Here is a 19,201-nt window from a genome sequence, read left to right as displayed (position 1 = left end):
TTTACAAATAAATTCATAATTATGCATGCATGCGCACAAATGGCTTTGGTGGCAAGAAGTATTAACGGTCCATTAACAGGGGTGCAACTTCAATGATCAGTTTCTCTCAGATTTTCTGTTCATTTGTTTACTTCAGAAAATCCCGTTAAATCGTGTTTGCTATTAGTTTCTAATTTAAGTGGACTTTTAGTGCTTTGTCAACAGATTTTAAAATCGTAATTTTTCCTGGGTGCACGAGATCGTCTTTTCTTAGTGTGGTCACCTTCCATTATAAGTAGTTTCAAGTACATGGTTAGTGTTCTTGGAACCAACCTGTGCGTTTTGTAAAAACACGTACCGATGTTCATTGTACATGTACACTGTACGTTCATGTCATAGCTTACCATTGAACTTAGTCATAGCTTGGAGTACTACCGAAATAAATGAGTTGCAGTTGTTGTGTTTGGGGTTTTACAAGACAAAGTGCAGATTCCAAAGAGAAAGAGATCAGGTTCTTCAGATTTCGCAAGTGCAGAACGCAGCGGTCCTTTTGTACCTTCGGCCAACCATATATAGTTTTAGCAGTCAGTAGCAGGAAAAACACACCTGTGACATCAAAACGGCGGACCCTATTAGATTGACGTTTCCTCGAGAGCAACCAGTTAGAGTTTGGGACCTCCCAGCCCCACTGACGTCTACTGCAAGATGCGATACTTCCGTCTGACGTGGACCGCGATACTTTTGTATCTTGGTTTTGTCGGCTGTTCATGGGCAGAGAGTGAGTTAACGATATCTAGTTGAAATAGTCTGGCCAATAAAGCTCTCATTAAACCTATCAGTTTTTCCAGCCAGTTTACGCGACATTAGTGAGACAGATGCACTGAAGACCAGCATTCGTGCCTCTGTTGACACAACAGAGGGGTCCCTTTAGACGGTGGGGAACCACACTCCCATCCCTAGAACGACTTCCCCTGGGTGATAAAAGTTTGTACTGATAATACCTGGGCATAAAGGGGTAGGTTGGGAGGCTGGCTGATCTATTCTGAGCTAAGCTAACCTGCTATAGCGCTTTCTTGTTAACTTGTCTCATAATGATAAACTGCAATTGCTCCAGGGAAAATCCTGTGGTACTAGCTGTGGGTGTATGTTGATGTTTCATGTTTGTTTTGTTTCGTTTCTTTCTACTTCTGTCGTGTTGTGCTCTGCTGTGCCCCGTTTGTCAATTGTATTAATATTGCTTTTTGTATTTGTTTTGTTTGTTTTGTATTGCTTTGTTTTTTATATTAATGCTCTCCCTGCATGAGAGAGTTTTATTCGTTCAATTGCTTGGTTGAATTACATAGGTTATATAAGGTAAATCGTCCATGGGCTCACCATCCCCAACTTCAAAAATGGGGAACCAGAGGTAACGTTGGGAAGTGAAGATTAACCGAGGATGGCCCATGGACAAGAAGGGGTTCTTTGATTCGTCAGTGATATGCATTTCTAAATTTTTAGCATTTCTGTTTTGCAGGCTTACAAACAGGTCCGGGCCGCATGTTGTTTACCCCATATAAGTGAATGGCGTTGACTTATGAAAATGTCGTTTTTAGGACTGAAGTATACTCTCAACCTGGCTTTGAATGATTCAATACAGTTTGGTTAGTAGGTGGAACGTTCAATGTGTGTGAATGAATACGTTTAGTCGGCGCGACAATTGTTCATTTGCTATGTAGATATATAAAGTGAACGAGGCTCCGAGGTACCTTTTTTATATCACAAGTATGTTTAGTGCATTCGTAGTGATCACCCCCCCCCAAAAAAAGCGTCACAATCAAATTCTTTTCAAACGTAAACAGCAGGTCGAAAGCCATAGGCTGGTAAATCCATCTTCTCACTTCTCTGAAATCGATCATTGGTGCGGCAGTGGTAGCTTTGTACTTTTCCTTTGTGATATTGGTAAGGAAAAAAGGAAATCGGGGGTATGAAAAGAGTGTTTCAGTTCTGAACAAAAGCAGTCTGGCTGCAAGTTGGAATAACAACAACACGGCGTTTGGGGAAAAACTAGATCAAGCGTTACCAAACGTGAAAGGCAATAACACATTTGAAGACTTATGGCAGTAATCAAAACCATGCAGTACAGAAGTTGAATTTCGTCTAAATTTTGCCATGCGTGCAGTACACATTCTTCTTAAAAAGAAACATCCCAAATTTCCCACTATCTCGTTATTGCTCTTTTGAAGCCAAATACATTGGCTATAGTTAACTTTAATTTTCCATTTTCCCATACAAACATATTTAATACAATTAAGTTTTGAAAGTTTGTAACCTATTTCAAATTCATTGCTAAGAGGGAAACCAAACCGCTCTTCGTTTTCAAAAATAGACATCATCAGGTTGTTAATTTCTTTTGGAAAATCCACTGACCACAGGTTGCTCCAAGGTGATCGAAAAGTCAGTCACTGATTGCCTGCCTTTCTTATGTATTGACAAGTCAATCATTTTGCTAACCATCTTTTGTCAGCCTTTTGTCAAGATGTTCGCTGAAAGATGGGAGGGAGACAGCTCAGCAAAAACCCAGACCTGACCCATTAAGTGCCTAATGCAAGACACGTTTGGAGTCATGAAATTCAAAATGACCTTAATATCAAAACCTGTCATATTGATTCGACACTTGACGTTGGTACTAATAGGGAGTGTCTTATACATGCATGTCAAGTTCTAAATTGATCAGACGTGACTGTTGAGTTCGTAAGGGAGGGTCCAAAATTATCTGCCTCCATATAAGGATTATGAGCGACTACATGCACTACACGGTGAGCCAGCCGGAGTACACCTTTTAGAACTTGATTGTATGCGATAATGCTTAATTACTCACAAATTACGGCATTATACTTCATACAGTCATACAGCCATTAAAACGCTCCATTATACAACACAGTTGCATTTACAGTGCACTGTACATGTAGGTTTCTTAGAGCGTGTAGCATATATAACTACAAGTAGTAAAAATTTCCGGGTGATTGGTGTACACTGCGGAGCCTGAACAACTTTGTCTTCTTGGAATCTCCAGCAGGGAACAAGGGGTTACGAATACAAACTTGTAGTCTGAGGCGTACTCCCGTGATAACGCCTCCGTTTGATTACGGTCAACATGTATCTGGTAACAGTTGAACTTCGCTCTGTACCTTGGCCTCTTAGATGCTCGATTCTGGAATGACCAAGCCCAGGACACGCTGCAGAAAGCGCTGAGCAGGGAGGCCAGCCTGAACCGCAACGTGGCCAAGAACATTGTGTTCTTCGTGGGGGACGGCATGGGTGTCTCCACCGTGACGGGGGCCCGGATCTTCAAGGGGCAGCAAGCCGGCAGGACCGGGGAGGAGACGGTCCTGGCATGGGAGAAATTCTCCAGTATCGCCCTCTCGAAGGTCAGTCTGAACGGCCACATATCTGTTGTAATAAAATGCATTAACAGGAATTTCATATATTAAAATCTCTTGTTTCTGAAAATGGCATTGGTACTAATAAATGAAGATACTCCTGATACTTCTTAAAGTAATGCCGTACGGCCTCTTTGGAGCCAATTTTATAAAAATCAGTTTCCTCCGAGAGACTGAATTTTCCAAAACAAGTTAGCTAAAAATGTTAACTGTTCCCATTGACGTATGCAGATGCTAGGTGGGAAACACGCTCGAGGGCGTGAACTGTAACTAGCCATAAGAACAAAACCCTTTTTGAAACTTCACAGATGTACATGTACTTATAGTATTAAGCGTTTATGCATGCATGCTAAGTTCAAGAAAGATCAGTCGTGGACATCAGAGATCTTACTCAGGGATAATTCAGTACTCTTCTGATGACCCTGAGATCAAGAGCTCCTTTGGCATTTTAGAACAGCGGGTCTCCGTCGGCATCTAAGTTAAACACATATCCTGAAATACATGCGTGATAATTTTGCTCTAAAAGTAGAATTTTGGGCCAAATGTATTCCGTTAGCTTTTCCATCTGCACATTAACCGATTTCAAACTAAAATTAACTGCTTGTTGCACGAACAAGCAAATGTTACTCAAGACGCGCTATGTTTGATGGATGTGCAAAATACGACTGAATCATCTCTCATAGAGACCATGCGTGAGACTGTTGATAACAAGCAAAGTGGCGTTTCGGTATCTCAGATCTGGCCAGTGGTCGCAATGCTGTGTGCAAGAATGCTGATTGGGAAGAGTTTTATAGCGAGTAGCCGAACATACCTACCCAGGTTTCTGATATTTTTTCTGCGACGCTAGGTTTGGGCTGAGGGCTGACAATTCAGCCAGGCGGTACGGGCTCTTGCCTCAAGAAGCATTCAAAAAAGGAGTGCTGAATATAAATCCTCTGCAATTAAAAGTACGCTGTCTAATAATACCCACGTTGTACAGAGGGTATAGGTTTAAGTGCTTGACCCTAAAATCCCTAAGTTCCTTGAAGAATAATACATATATATGTAAACTGAAATTGGAGGATGGGGATAATAGCTTGGGTTACCAGCACTCGGAAAGGCAAGAGGACACTGAACCCAACGTATTAGGGGTTAAATATCGTCTACCACGGCTGTTACAAGAAAAATTTTGGCAGTCCTATTCATAGGATGCCAACCTATCTTGCCCGCCTGGAACCCTAGTCTGGGATACGCAACTGGACTAATTATAGCCACAAGGCATAATTCTCACGATCACTCATAACTACCAGTAACTTTAATTCAACAAAATTCAGCCAGTTACACAGCAGGTGAGACTGTATAGCGTCCTGTCAATCAAGTACACCAGGAAACACCGTGTTTAGATATTATTATTCTTTGCAAGCCACCACGGGCCAGGAGTGCGTTCAGAACTTGCAAATCGCACAGAATACCAATCCTAGAATATCAGTAATTGTACTCTTACCCAGAACTAAGAAATATAATCTTCCTAGGTTTTCAAATTGCTGAAATAACTGTAAACAATTCAAGAACCCATGGTTTCTTCAACAAGACAGAACTTCTGAAACTGTTCATTGTTGACTTGTAAAATTCTGCTATCTGGCTACGTATATTGGTTTACACAGTTTGCATTGAATTTCGTCTTCGGTATACCAGTAGCTGATAGGCACCAACCTCAAGGAATGACTGCAACAGAAATGAAGGCTGTTCAAGAACACAGATGAAAAAGCTAGAGATGCGAGAAGTTCTGCTTTGTGGACGTGTGGGAAACATGTGGACCACATTTTTCACTGTGGCACGCATTTTGTTTTGGTAGGCCTATAGGGTATTTCGAACAATGTAACGTACTCAACCGTATGTAAAAACCGTGCAGATCCTGCTTTGACAAAAGGGTACAGTTGACTCATTTTTATTCCCAGAAAATGATAGTCTTGGTCAGGGCGCTCGTCCGTCGCAGCGCAGCACGCACCAGCCGCTCGCTGACCTAATTCGTACCTGCGTACGTAAATCAAGGCGAAGAGGGACCTTTCGCGGCCTAAGAAATATGCAAATCAGCTGGACCGGGACGAACGCCTTGGTGCAACCGTCCGTCTAAGCTTATGATTTTCTTTATTTTTTGCGCTAGATTTCCAGCGCACGACCTGGTATACGGATATGAATAGATGCAGGCGCGCGATGAGTGCACAGTGACCAATCCCAGCTAAGTATGCACATGCATAATGCATCATAATGTGAACTGGCGTGCATCATAAATATGTTAACTGGTGGATCTCCCGAGACGACTGCATGCAGCACGACGACTTGTCTTGTTGTTTGAACTCCACTGCAGATAAATTAATGTTGGGAGATTTTTGTGCCGAGCAGCGACGAGCCTTAAAAGACTTTCTGTGGGGTCACGACGTTTTCATGAATTTGCCATTTGAGTTACGACTCATCAATTATCTTTTTTACTGTAAATATTGACTTGTCATGTACTTGCATAGCTGCGTGTGAATAACTTTTCACCTTACGACCGACTTGAATTATGCAGTTACTGAGCAGCAGTGAACCAATCCAAAAGCGTATTTAAAAATAATCTAGCTCATGTCATTTGCATAATGACACCGCCCAATACAGCTTCCGCAGACGGTTGAATCAAGGCGTTTGTCCTGGTTAAGCTGATTTGCATATTTCCTCTATTTCGCTCTTCGCCTTGATTTTACAATGCATTGTACGTGTACATTGTACGTACGCAGGTACGTACTAGGTCAGCCAACGGCTGGTGTGCGTTGCGCCGACAATGACAAACGTCTTCTTGACCAAGGTTAAGAAAATGACCGAGTTATTGTGGTATACATGTATGTGAGCGAGTTTAAAGAGCCTTCGCAGCGCAGTTCCCATTTCCAGGACTCCTTTATGATCACACATTTTTGCTCTCATTAAATCCGGTTTCTCAGTAACTTTGATCGCTTGTCGATATTGGTGCAAAAACATTGCTAATTTTCATTCTTATGGACGAAACCTTTATGTCGTTTCAGAGCTTTATTGTCAAAACTCTTTCATCCGTGGATTTTGTCAGAAGATTGGGTATTTTGCAGTCAGAAATTGTATATTCTTTGGTGACTAAGTCATTTGTACAGAGTGAGAAAAATGAGTAATTAGATTTTATTTTACAATTCAAAAAGCAACCCCTAGAAAGGCGTCAACCTGGAATTGCATCACAGTCACAGCTTCAGCATTTGTCAAGAAATGCGGATTTTTGTAATGTTTACAGAAAGTGCAAATATCAATGACATAAGTTTAACTTCCCTTCAGTTTAAAAGTCATATTAACTTTGCCTGCATGGTGCAAATTGTTTACTTTTCTCATCTTTTAGAACCGTAGGGTAAATGCTTATCTTTGGCCCCTCTTTGGAAAAGTTTCCAATGCACCAGTACGTCTCGTCAAAAGTTTAGGAAAACGTAACCTTTTTTGTGACACTTGTCTAATTTGTTGATTTAACGATTTTTTGGAGAATTTTTGAGATTCTCCTCTTCCATCATACTTTGTCAATGTGATGACTCCCTCATGAAGAGACTGTTTACCAACACTTCTGACGACCATGGAAGCCACAGCCTTAGAATCAATGAAGTTAAGTAGATCTGGAACAGAAATGGTTAGAACCCGGATGTCCTGATATGCTAATTTTAGATCAGCGTGAAAGTTGTGCACTATAATGCAGTTTAGTTTCAACCTAAAGATTTCGAAGATGCAGTTTTCTGCTTGAGAATATGCGCGATACAACGCGATGACGAATCGATAATAAAAGCAGCTGATGGATAACGGGAGCAAAGATCGGCTTATAAATCTATAAACGAATGCATCCTACCAAGAAGAGCTGCCACCTCTCAAAAGAGGCACATTGTATCGTTTTCTTCGATACAATTCGACATTGCTGTGGTTTGAATGTTAATCTCAAAGAGCTGTATACAGTAAAGCTCCCTTTTGTGACCGATCCATTCTAATTCCAGCGCTTGACCTGATTAGCACCCCCCCCCCTTTTTTTCCAACTGGCAGACATACAATACTGACCAGCAAGTACCGGACTCGGCCGCTACTGCCACGGCGTTCTTTTGCGGCGTCAAGACAAAACGGAATGCGATCGGAGTGGACGACACATCCACAGCGGGCGACTGCCGGTCCAGCTTGAACGCTACAGTGGAGTCGATAATGATTGATGCTGAAAAGGAAGGTAACTGTAAACTATATTCCTTGACAAAGATAGCCCGCCTCCAAAGTGCTATTGCAAAAAAAAAAGTTGACATATCTTAAAATTCACCTTTAATCTCAAAATAGGCTGAGCGATGGTCACATGGCATGCTTGTGAACGTAGGCTTCGGAAAAAAGAATAAATTGCTGAGTAAAGACTCAAGTTACAATCAAAATAAAACAAATTCGCTCGCAAAAAGACAGGCATGAGTACACAGTCACCAAAGTACATAATCTAACCTTGGAGGAGGAAGCGACTAACAACTCGCAGTAGCATTCAGTACAAGTACAACATATAACTATGAACTCCTAAACAAAGATTCTGCTGGGATCGAAATGTCAGGCCCTCCATATTTTGAGATAACTATTAATTTAACAACTCATTAGGTATTTAAGCTTAAAGAAAAAGAAACTGGCTAAACTTTTCAAGAAGAGTCGATATAAAGCCCGAAGGGTGATTAACTTTCTTCGCCTATTTGCACATTCATGATAAAATTATTATCTCATCAGTGCAGATAATCACTAATTGCAGAGGCTTGAGAGTTGCCTTGTATTTTTTTCTTATTTTCTGGGAATCAATTTGATATTCTCTGTTTTAAGAGGTTTCATTTGTATTTGTTGTGTTTATTGTATGTCGCTACTCTGTGAACTTGTACGGTACACATGCATTAGCTAAATTAAGGTTCTTATTGATTTAAAGAGCCACCAGAGATTACTGATAATAGAGTCCAGCAGATTGTTTTGCATTTGACCTTAATATGATTTTATCTCTTTCCTTTTTACTGGAATCTCGGTGCTCTTAGCGTTTTGTGCTCGTTACGTGCTTGTGATGCCAGGCTAGGAGCTGTCCTCAATGTTACAGAAGTGTACCAACATTTGCCATTCGTTTGGATATTTTTTCAATGTTAGTTCGTCTTTACTTTGGTAGTTCATTATTGTCTCAGTACATAAAGGCAAGTCAGCAAAGGCTTGTCACAGTTGCTTTCATTTAGTAAATTCTGGGTTGGTAATCTGAAAGAAAAACTACGTAAAATAAGCAGTGCCGTCCCTAAAATGACATTGCAGCAACAGTGTTTCCCCAATCTGTAGAAAGGAATGGAAAATATCATATGTCTAAAAGAGGTGAACTTTTCGAGATGATTAATTAACCGAGAGGATTGCAAGTAGTTCTTTTGCGCTGTAAGAGTAAAGACAGTAGAAAGTTACAAAATTATATTCTTGCTTTGTAGGAAAAGCAACGGGTTTCGTGACAACAACTCGCGTGACTCACGCCACTCCTGCTTCTTTGTACGCACACTCACCGCAACGCGACTGGGAGAGCAACCAGGACATCCCGGAGGAGGAGGCGGCTCTTGGGTGTACCGATATCGCTCACCAGCTGGTGACGTTGGGGAAGAACACCAAGGTAGTCTTGATTCAAGCCCAGTTTGATGTCCTCATCACAGCATGTCCAACCTCGACTCCATGGGCTGCGCGCTTGTTCGTTCACTAGTCCTGGTCGTGTAGAGTACGAAAACGACACTGTCTGGCTATTCAAGATGAGTATACATAAACTTGTAGCCAATCACACGCGTATTTCAAATGTTGCACGCTCGCTCTTGCACGAAACGCATGCGTAAACCTGCGTCGTGTATAAACACACTGAATAAAGTCCTAATTCAAATAACCTAAATAGTGGGATATTTAATAGGGTTTGATAACGCAAGGCATGGGAACCAACATGGCGCGGTAAGATCGTACCCATTGGAACGAGGTTTCCCGCCTGCCTAAATGAAGCGGGTGCAGATGTAGCAATAGAGGGATCCCAATACAACGCTTTTAGCGTCGATCTGCGCACTTCCACGTTTGAAAACGAGGCTGTATGTGTCAGTTTCAATTCTTAATACGATCAGACGATTGAAAGTAAAGAGTTAAGACAAAAACTACATAAAGGTATAATAAATTCAGACTTTTCAGGCTGCAGATTTTTGTTGAAGAGTCTTTCAGAATGACTCGACACGTGAAATAAAAAAAACACAACAACAACAATGGCAATTTCCCGCGAACTAACGTACCTGCGATGGCCGTGTATCTTGTGCAGTGGGTGTGGTTTAAAATGAGGTGGTATCACACTTACGAACCGGATACTGCATGTACTGTGTCGACTCCGCGGGCGGGCGCGATGAAGTTAAACACAGAGAGCCTCAGTTTCGATGCGGATATGCGCAGAAGGCGATAATGTGAAATCCATCTATGCCTTTCTGGAATACTATACTGGCTCGTTGAATGGCTTTTGGCCTCCATAGTTGGTCGACTGTGATTTTAATATAAACACCACCCTGGCTTAGGACTGCACCATAATAAACTTTTGAGCAAACCTTCAAAGCAGTTTCACACTCACCTGAGAGAGTACATTCATGTTCATGAGGTTGAATACGGCATGAGCATTGCAAAAAAATGGCGGTCATCCAACCTTATCTTTGATCTCCACGCATCACCAAGGCGTCAGATATTGAATACTTAGACTTCCTGTCGCCCACTATTTTAACAAAGCTGAGCTACGGACGCATTTTCACCAATTGTCTGTACTTCTGTCTTTTTCCAGGTTATTATGGGCGGGGGCCGGCGGGAGATGATCCCCAACAACTTCAGCGACTACGAGTACCCACTCGAGAAAGGCCAACGGACAGACGGGCGCAATCTGATAGGTAATAGGAATTGATCGACAAAAAAGCATTCAAGCTGAGCATGTATTTTGGCCAATTAACGATACATTTTGCTAAAAACTATAAAAAAGAACTTCATTATCTTGTTTAGGGAGTAGAAAACTCCGATTATAGGACCCTAACAAGCCTGGCAGAATTAGATTCAAAAGAGGGGAGAAACAGAATGCAACATTTAAAATTCCAGCATATAATGATATATTTTTACTTAGATACAGCTTATTTTGAAATTTACCGTGCATTTCCTAAAACCCAATGAATTTTAAGAACCTCAGATGTTTCTAAGATTTGATTGAAATTTTTCTCACATAATATCTTTTCGAGATTCGAATTTAATTTCATAGACCAACTTTTTTCTTTCTTTTTTTAGAGTGAAATGAACATAAAACAGCCAGAATATTTGAATTCGATACGCACCTTCTAACCGAAACCCTTTTTTTCATCTGAAAGAAAGCATGTGACCTTTTCATCAAATTCCTAACCGAGTCACTTTGAAGTTGTTAGCTCCACAATAATTTCAATAGGGCTGCAGGAACATCAGATAAGATGAGATGAATATGTTTTTAAACATAAAATGTTCTGTTTCTCAAAAGGTTTCCTTTTTTAACTCTTGTTCTGCTTCTTGGGTTACTGGTATCGAGGAGAAGCACTCGACGGATAGATTTTTGCACAACAGCCTTTGTATGATATTGAATACATGTAGCTGGACTGTCTACTTTAATGCACGTACAGCAGTTTTTAGATGAAAGTTTAATATACACAAAATGGCAACACCTACAAAGTTGCGAAAATTCTAACTCCATTTCAGACATGTTTCAAGTTATTGAAGCTTTATAATCTGATTTTTTGCACTAAATGGACAGATGAATGGTTAGCTGGTACAGACAACGAAACTAGTCACTTCGTGTGGAACCTGGAACAGTTTAATGACGTGGATCCGGAGAAGACTGAATATCTTCTTGGTATGTTTCAGCTTTTGCTCCTGTTGATGAAATATAAAGTGAAAATCGGTGTGACTCCCATCGTGGGTATGATGCTTTGTGCTGGTTTCTGCACCTTGAAGCTAAGAATAAGAGGAAGTTTGTCTTTGTGACTGGAGCTGGATACATTCATGTTTTACCACACACTCAGCGAAACTAACCGATTTAACCGTCCACAAGCGTTAAAGACGAGGATTTTACAGTAAACATGCAAAGGGAACATGTAAGTAATACTTTACCGTATTTTGTTATGTGGATTCCACTCTGATGAGGCTGAAGTCAATTACACGTTTTCCCTTAGAGAAAACAAATCTACCACATATCTACAAACTCCACTACATTTTGAAAAAACCTCCCTCGGTAAAATGGCTCAAATAGTGCCACTTTCAAACCCGATTGCCTCCAAATTGCTCAGAATTGGAAGCCCCGAGTCAGGCCCAGAGGTCCAGTCTCATATTTCTTCAATTCCCCGGTTCCATGGCTCTCAGGACCCTCTAATTTAGAATATTTTGAGTGTATAACTTTTATTAATGAGCTCAGCGGACGTATTTCTGGCCTAATTACGAGGGTGCACCCTTGATGGTTTGCGCGTGACTGTGTGAACGCGTAAGTGGGCAGAGCTTGTTCTGGGTACTGTTCGGCAAGTGTCAGCGATTTGGGCTGGGCCCATGGTGCCGTGGTGCTTGGTGCATGCGGGCGGTATCACGGCAGTGACCCTGGGCTATGCAGGACAATGTTGTTTAGGCCGTTTTACATTGAGGTGTGCAATGCGACTTGGGTCCGGTGTTGGTAATTGGTCTCATGTAGAGCAACATTGGACATGCATTGCTGATAGCATCCATGCGATACGGCATTGGTTTGTGTATTACATCTAATGGTTGCACTTGGCGACATTGGTCAATGCGTTGCTGAAGTGACACAGTGCCATATTAGCTGTGTGTGGCTAATAGTGTCTCCTCAAGACCACTCAAATCAACAGAGATTGTAATAAAGCTTTACCCCATACAAATTATCTCAGATCATTTGAAACAATCAATTAATTATTTGTCGAGACCCCAACTGGTCCCAGACTTGACCATCGAACCCACGTTAGGGCCAGGGATACACCTCGTTACAATATTCAACAGCGGTGGGTAGTTGGAATCACCTGCCAAATCGACCGTTGACATTTTTACACCACATTTGCTGCGACAGGTCTGTTTGAGAGCTACAACTTGTACGGAACTGACCGGACCGACGAACCATTAACGCCGGTCCTGATACACATACAGTTATATGTGGGCAATCCCTCTGGGAAATCGAGCAGTATTTGCTTACCATTTTTCCTGCTTCAGGCCTATTCGAGACCAGTCACATGCAGTACGAATCCGAACGGACCGACGAACCATCCATTGCCCAGATGACAGAGAAGGCCATACAGATCCTACAGAGAGACAAAGAAGGTTTTTTCCTGATGGTGGAAGGTAAAACAAAAAAAATGAATATCACTCACTGACGTCATCCAAAAGTGACTCTTTTCAATTCTGAGCTTTTGCACCTTTAGAATAGAGGGAAGAAAGAACTTTGCATTGTTTTGAAATTGAGACCGGGCCACCGTTTGAATAACCCCTCGACAGAGACGTGTCCTGGTCTTGGGCTTTAGGGGGGATAATTTCCTTTCGTGCAAACAAAAAAAATCATCGTGTAATTGTTTCTGCATGTAAAAATCATCACACTACGTATCACCTCCCCCTTTCCCGCTGGACACACCACTGCCCCTCAACAAGAATGAGTTTACCACAAGTAGATTTTCGTACGTTGTAGTTTTAGTACATGAATCATGGTTAATCATCTGTGGAGAAAAAGATCCGGACATGACTTAAATCGCCAATGTCTGTAGTTAAAATCTACTTTCTCTCCTATTTCCCGTATACCCTTCACAGCCGGCCGTATAGACCATGCCCACCACCAAGGGATCGCCGGCAAAGCCTTCGTCGATACGGTGGCCTTCGAGGCTGCTGTTGCCAAGGCAATGGAAATGACCGATGAAGAAGACACACTGGTGATTGTCACAGCTGATCACAGTCACGTGATGACAATGGGTGGCTATGCAAGCCGGGGTAACCCAGTTTTAGGTAACATGACCTGTGTCTCTTCATTACTTGCAAATTAAAATTTCAAAAGAAATTATATGAAATTTGGTGTTAAACTGGAACCTTATAACCACAATGATGCAGATCATTTGAAATCCCTCTGATTTTCGAGCTGATGTAACCCGGTTTTAGGTAACATGACGTGTGTCTCTTTATTACTTGCAAATTAAAATTTCAAAGAAATTATATGATATTTGGTGTTAAACTGGAACCTTATAACCACAATGATGCAGTTCATTTGAAATCCCTCTGATTTTCGAGCTGATGTATACCCACTCTCACAGAATCCCTATTAAAATGATTTTACATCCGAAAACGCTCGTGGAAGAGATGGAGTAATCGTGTGATCTCATTGGCCATTAAAATTGTCACAATATTCATTAATCCAGGCTTTCTGGTGAATACTAGTTGGGCTACATGGCGTTAGGCGTTGTGTATCTCCATAACACTAACGTGATATCGATACACTTTAGGATGTTAGTGACCTTGATAACTGACGTGACAACAACAACCCTATTCCCATAGTATGAACTGTATTTCAATGGCTATCTTCGAGCTCCCTTTTCCAATCAAAGATAACAGTCAGTGTGAGCAAGTTATTCATTTTCGCAGAACTTTTGTCAAAGGCCTCCTCATTTAACAGTGTCCATGTTTTTTTTTATGTTGGCTCCACAAAAAGACTTATTTAACAGCGTGGTTTTCAAAAAGAAAATTGAAAATCGATCATTGTTTAATTGCTGCAGCCCAAGTAATTCTACCCCATGCACTTCTTTAGCTGTGTAAATCTTCGACTTCAGTGCGCAGAAAAGGACACAGAGACAAAAGAGAAATGTTGTGAATGTATCAAATTTCTTCATTTTAGGCTTGAGCGATTTGCATATCGGTTACGACGACCTGCCATATACCACCATCAGTTATGCCAATGGACCAGGGGGCATTGTTGAGCAGAACAGCTTCAACACTACAGGAAAAAGGCGCAACCTCACCGACGAAGACACAAGTAAGAAATGTCACACAGATGTACATCTTTCACGAGATCTAGGCAATACTGTGCAAACAAAACATAAAATGGCGTTCCTATTGTCACGATACACTAGCAACGTTGACAACCAGTTTGTCACCGTTGTCAATAGGTGGCTGTTATGTAAAGGAAAACTCATGAAAAAGTGTATCCCCTCTTGGCAAATGATAAGGTTTACACCTATAGCTAACCCTATCTTTTCATCACAAGTTTAATTAAAATCTGCTGCCCGATGGGCATCCGAATCAAAATGCATCAACATCAGTTTTTGTATGTTCTTGCCATTTTCAGATGACAGTAATATTTTACAGTTGTTGACTTCGCCTCAGGGCGCTATGCGTCCCTCGGGTGTTGAAAACCTCATATCCCACATCACAGCAGTCAACAGTCAACAACATGCTTTGTCATACCTCTGTCTCAATTATGTTGAGGCTGAGTCATGTATTCAAAGAAACAAGCTATTAATTCCAGAAGTTCAGAAGACGATAGGCCTACTGTCAAACTATATAAACATAGCAGACGTAAGCGATATCGTCTCCTAATGCGCTGTTCCCTCACTTTCTTTAAAAGCGTAAACTTTGACTTGAAAGTTGTGTGGGTACTGGTGTGTACAAGTTCACTTGTCGTTTAGTCTGGTTAGTGGTCCCTGCATTAAATTAGACCCCCCCCCCGCGGGGAAGGAACGAGTCTGTTACACAAGCGAGACCATTGGTCGAATTCCTGGTATCTTATGCACAAAACCTACTATGGGTAGGCCTACCACGTAAAACTGACTAAATAATCTCTTCCGTCTCGTGAGCGTGCGCAGGCACGCGCTATCGGCAGAAAGAGATGTCTCACAGTGAGTGTGATATGCAGATACATCGCCCTCTTATGTAATAGTTCTGGGTTAATGCACAGACAGAATTTAATTAAGAATGACAAATATTCATGTCGCCTTCCACTTGGACTATATAATAACTCTTGGTTCCTCTTTAACGTGAATCTGTTCAAAGTCTCAAACCCAACAAGGAGTTTATGCATTTTGTTTGTTTAAAAACAATTCGACCAGGAGTTCTGAACTTCGTTCAGCCGGCTACCATCCCGTTAACTTACGAGTCTCACAGCATGGAGGACGTGGCTATCTACGCCAACGGGCCCATGTCGCACCTCTTCCACGGTGTCCATGAGCAGAACTACATCGCGCATGTGGTGCGCTACGCCGCCTGCCTGGGGGACAAAAAACACTGCCAAGAATACGTGAATCCCTGTGGTGATGTGAAGGGCGGGTCCGGGACGGTAGTCACTGGGGGCCTTGCAGTTTTCTCGGTATTTGTTAACGTATGGACTGCCCTTACTTTTTGTGAATAGCCGTCGGGAATATTGGCTTGAACTGACAATTTTGATCACGCCTCGACGCGGTGATTATTTCTTAACAAAATGAAGAATAACTAAAACTGTATAAATTTACTAGGTCAGCTCAGAAAAGTCAGAAAAAATTATTATTCAGTCCTTTTCCTAGAACTGTATATATTGAGCAGATCCACAAATCGATCAAAATAATGTAATGAAATTGTATGAAGTGCAAAATGATTAATTCTCTCATGTTGGATATGGAAAAAACATGGATTATAAACTTGTGTGGGTTTCTTTAGTGACCCTGCATGTTGTAGTGGCTGAAGTCATTTTCAGCCGTTTATCTAATTTACGACCTCGATACTGTACTGTGTAAATACCAGTACTTAAAATTTACGTGATGGTGTAAAATTGTTTGTCTTACATTAATTTTGATTATTTTACCTATTTAGTTTAGGAAGAGTTATTTTTTACTCAGTCAATCATTAAAAGGATATTTTCATCGCATCACTGCCTATTAGTCTCTGGCTAATGACTTACGTGTAGATAAGTTACTCCAGACTCAAAGTTCATTATCCTTCACGGTCATTTCAAGGTTTACTAAACTCTATTAGGGGGTCATGGTGAAAAAATCCCCTTTCTGAGCTACTCGTATGTAATATCACATCTGTGCAGGCCCACTGGAACATTTTTTCGCAGGGGTGCTGAGATTTGACAGAATGTTTCGGCGTGGGGTCCGGGGCCCGCTCAAGGGCCCCGGAAGCTCTGGGGTCCTATGATGCTCTGTGGTGCAATCTGAGCCATTTTAGGACATTAGTACGTCTTCTTTTTACCCATTCGAATTAGTTCTTAACTCGACCACATCGTTCCCAGCCACTTCACCTCGTTCTCACCACGATCTAATCTCGTCCCTAGTGCGTGCAGAGCGTAATTGCAATCGCGTCCCACCCTTCCCCACGATTTTTAGGTCAGCGTTACCAGTGGCCAGTATTGATGTTTCAGCATCAATAACAGCATTTGTTTTCAATGAAATAAAGTTTATAATGAAGTTTATAATGAATGATAATTTCTTCACTCTAAAAACATGTATTAAGTTTGTTGAAATTTTATCCAGCATTGAGTAAAATAGGATTTTTTTTAACCAACTGTATATTAACCAATTAACTGTTGTGTTGTTCACGTGGTTACCAACAGTTGGTTAATTTTACCCAACGCTGATTTTAAATTGAACCAAATTTGTACCCAACATTGGTCAAATTGGAACAATTGACACAATACAGAATGAAAGTATAACCAACTTTTTTAACCACATCTTAGTACATATTCTGAGAGTGTTCATCTGTTATAGTTTTTCAATCATGGTGAGCATATTTTGTTAAACATACATTTAACATTCAAAAAGCAATCGTCCATGCACGTAAGGCGATGCTTATAGGCCTTCGCAACCACAAGGCTGGTAATTGGTTCTGACCGAAGCATGACAGAATGCGACATGTGTCTGCCAGAACCAAACACAACACTTCGTTCAGGTTTTTTTCTACAGAACTCTTTCACCAAGGGTAGAATGTCCTGTCCATCCAATATTTCCTGATGTGCATGCATTAAAGCAAGGTGTGTTTGTCTCTTCGGAGTCATGGTGCTTCTCAGCCACGTTTTCATCCGCCGAGCACAGAAGGATCTCTCCGTTGAAGCTGCAGATACAGGAAGAGACAAGCACAGGCTGGTCAAGTTTTCGATGGCCTTGAATAAGCGTCTTGTTTCCGGAGCCCAGCTGATAATGAACGTTGCTAAGTCTGATACTGCATTTATCTTGATACCTAGATACAGGTCGCCCAGCATCAATAATTGCGATACCAGCCTTTGTTTGTTTGTTTGTTTGTTTGTTTGTTGGGTTGTTTGTTTGTTTGTTGGGGTGTTGGGGTGTTTGTTTGTTTGTTTGTTTGTTTGTTTGTTTTCTTGAAGGCGGTGTGATTTTTGGGCTCTCGTTTAACGTAAGTTTTATCACTGTACTAATGACCTTTTTGGTCCTTATTGGTTGTAGTTGTGTACATATATTGTTGTAGACTTGATAGGTCTTATTGAAGGACTGTTACGGTGTAGCATCTTGTAATATTTTAACCTCTTTTTTTGGCATAGTCCCGAACATTCGATACACGTTTAGCTAGCGGGGCTGGCCGCCATGGCTAGTCGTGCTGCCGACCGTCCTATTGTTCGGGATCACTCAGGTGATCAGGCGACTGGCTTCTCAAAGACCAATGTTGCATCTGAACCTTTCATTAACATAACTCGCGAGAATGGAATCGTTTTCAAAGCTGAAGACAATGTCTCTGTCCAGTGTTATGTTAATGCACTCGGGTATGAACCCTGCTGAAATAGTTTCTGCCTCCCGTATATCAAATGGGCGTGTAGCAGTCTACCTCAAGTCAAGGGAAGCGGTTGAGGAAGCTGTTGTGTATGGTTTGGAGTACAACGATTCGTTTATTCCCATCACCCCCTTAGTAAAACCTACTGAGAGACTTGTACTGTCCAATGTATATCCAGAATTACCAAATGCAGTCATTGCAAGAAATCTGTCAAGCTTCTGCAAACCAGTTTCAGCCATCAAACCGATCCCCTTAGGAATTAAAGACAAAGAGTTATCTCATGTTATGTCTTTTAGACGTCAAGTGCATGCTGTCATAGAAACCAATGTCACTATTCCCGATCACATGAACATTGTTCACGCAGGGGTGAATTACAGAGTTTTCCTCTCCAATGAATCTGTTAAATGTTTCAGCTGTGGAGAAAATGGCCACATAAGTAAACATTGTAAAAAAACAACACAAGCTGAACCGTCTACATCTAACACTAACATGGCTGATTTTAACCCATTGAATCCCCCTCCCAAGTTTATACACGGTAAAAAATCTGACCCAAAACATCCATCAAAACAGAGTCGACGAGACAGTTTGACTGACCAGAACAAGCCGTCTACTTCAGATAAGCCAGCTGATACTGATGCGCAGCAACATTCAGCCACTGAACCTGATGCTCGATTTTTAACAGGTACACCTCTAAAACAACAGGAGACAGAAAAACAAAGTGCTTCCACTGCAGACAAACATAACACCACTTTAAGTCCAGCTCCTTCAAAGCAAAATACACAACATCTAAAAACATCTAACAATACTACAGTGCCTTCCATCTGGGGTTCGCCTCCAGCTCCTTCTCGTGAAACCTCTCCTCTCTTTGCAGAGGTTGTTGCCAAAGGACACCGCAAAAAATCAAAGCCTAAAGAAGTTGTGTCCAATCCATTGGTGCAGCTGAAGTCTCCGTCTCCACAGCGAAAACTGCGTAAGCTAAGTGATACACCCCAGATGGAAAGAGATGAAAGTGTCTCCCAAACTTC

At 41.5% G+C, this 19,201-nt stretch overlaps 2 protein-coding genes and 1 long non-coding RNA gene across 6 annotated transcripts in view; 2 read left to right on the top strand and 1 right to left on the bottom strand.

Annotated features, from left to right (window-relative positions):
* The window catches only part of LOC110986585 (alkaline phosphatase-like), a 68,097-nt gene that overhangs the window by 29,776 nt on the left and 19,120 nt on the right, over positions 1-19,201 (top strand). The window lies entirely within an intron of this gene.
* On the top strand, positions 320-17,818 carry LOC110986559 (alkaline phosphatase-like). 3 transcript variants are annotated; one of them, XM_022248514.2, is made up of 10 exons: positions 327-757; positions 3,160-3,386; positions 7,452-7,626; positions 8,873-9,048; positions 10,228-10,330; positions 11,209-11,307; positions 12,660-12,788; positions 13,248-13,439; positions 14,320-14,457; positions 15,530-17,818. In XM_022248514.2, the coding sequence occupies exons 1-10, from the start codon at positions 685-687 to the stop codon at positions 15,826-15,828; spliced, it is 1,611 nt and encodes a 536-aa protein (XP_022104206.2). In that variant the 5' UTR covers positions 327-684; the 3' UTR covers positions 15,829-17,818. The 3 variants fall into 3 exon arrangements, with proteins under 3 accessions (XP_087003518.1, XP_087003517.1, XP_022104206.2); XM_087147391.1 differs by lacking the exon at positions 13,248-13,439 and having other exon boundaries at positions 322-757; XM_087147392.1 differs by lacking the exons at positions 12,660-12,788; positions 13,248-13,439 and having other exon boundaries at positions 320-757.
* LOC147796459 (uncharacterized) lies at positions 2,185-9,022 on the bottom strand. Of its 2 annotated transcripts, XR_015428020.1 has the most exons (5): positions 8,945-9,022; positions 7,714-7,768; positions 6,862-7,036; positions 4,214-4,333; positions 2,185-3,408 (listed from the first exon to the last, which is right to left on the bottom strand). It is a non-coding gene; the product is annotated as an uncharacterized LOC147796459 (long non-coding RNA). The 2 variants fall into 2 exon arrangements; XR_015428021.1 differs by lacking the exons at positions 4,214-4,333; positions 7,714-7,768; positions 8,945-9,022 and adding an exon at positions 7,467-7,552.

This window comes from Acanthaster planci, linkage group LG16 (assembly GCF_054643075.1).
Source record: "Acanthaster planci isolate LZ-2023a linkage group LG16, COTS_SCS, whole genome shotgun sequence".
NCBI lineage: Eukaryota > Metazoa > Echinodermata > Asteroidea > Valvatida > Acanthasteridae > Acanthaster > Acanthaster planci.
This window is presented reverse-complemented; position numbering and strand designations above follow the sequence as displayed.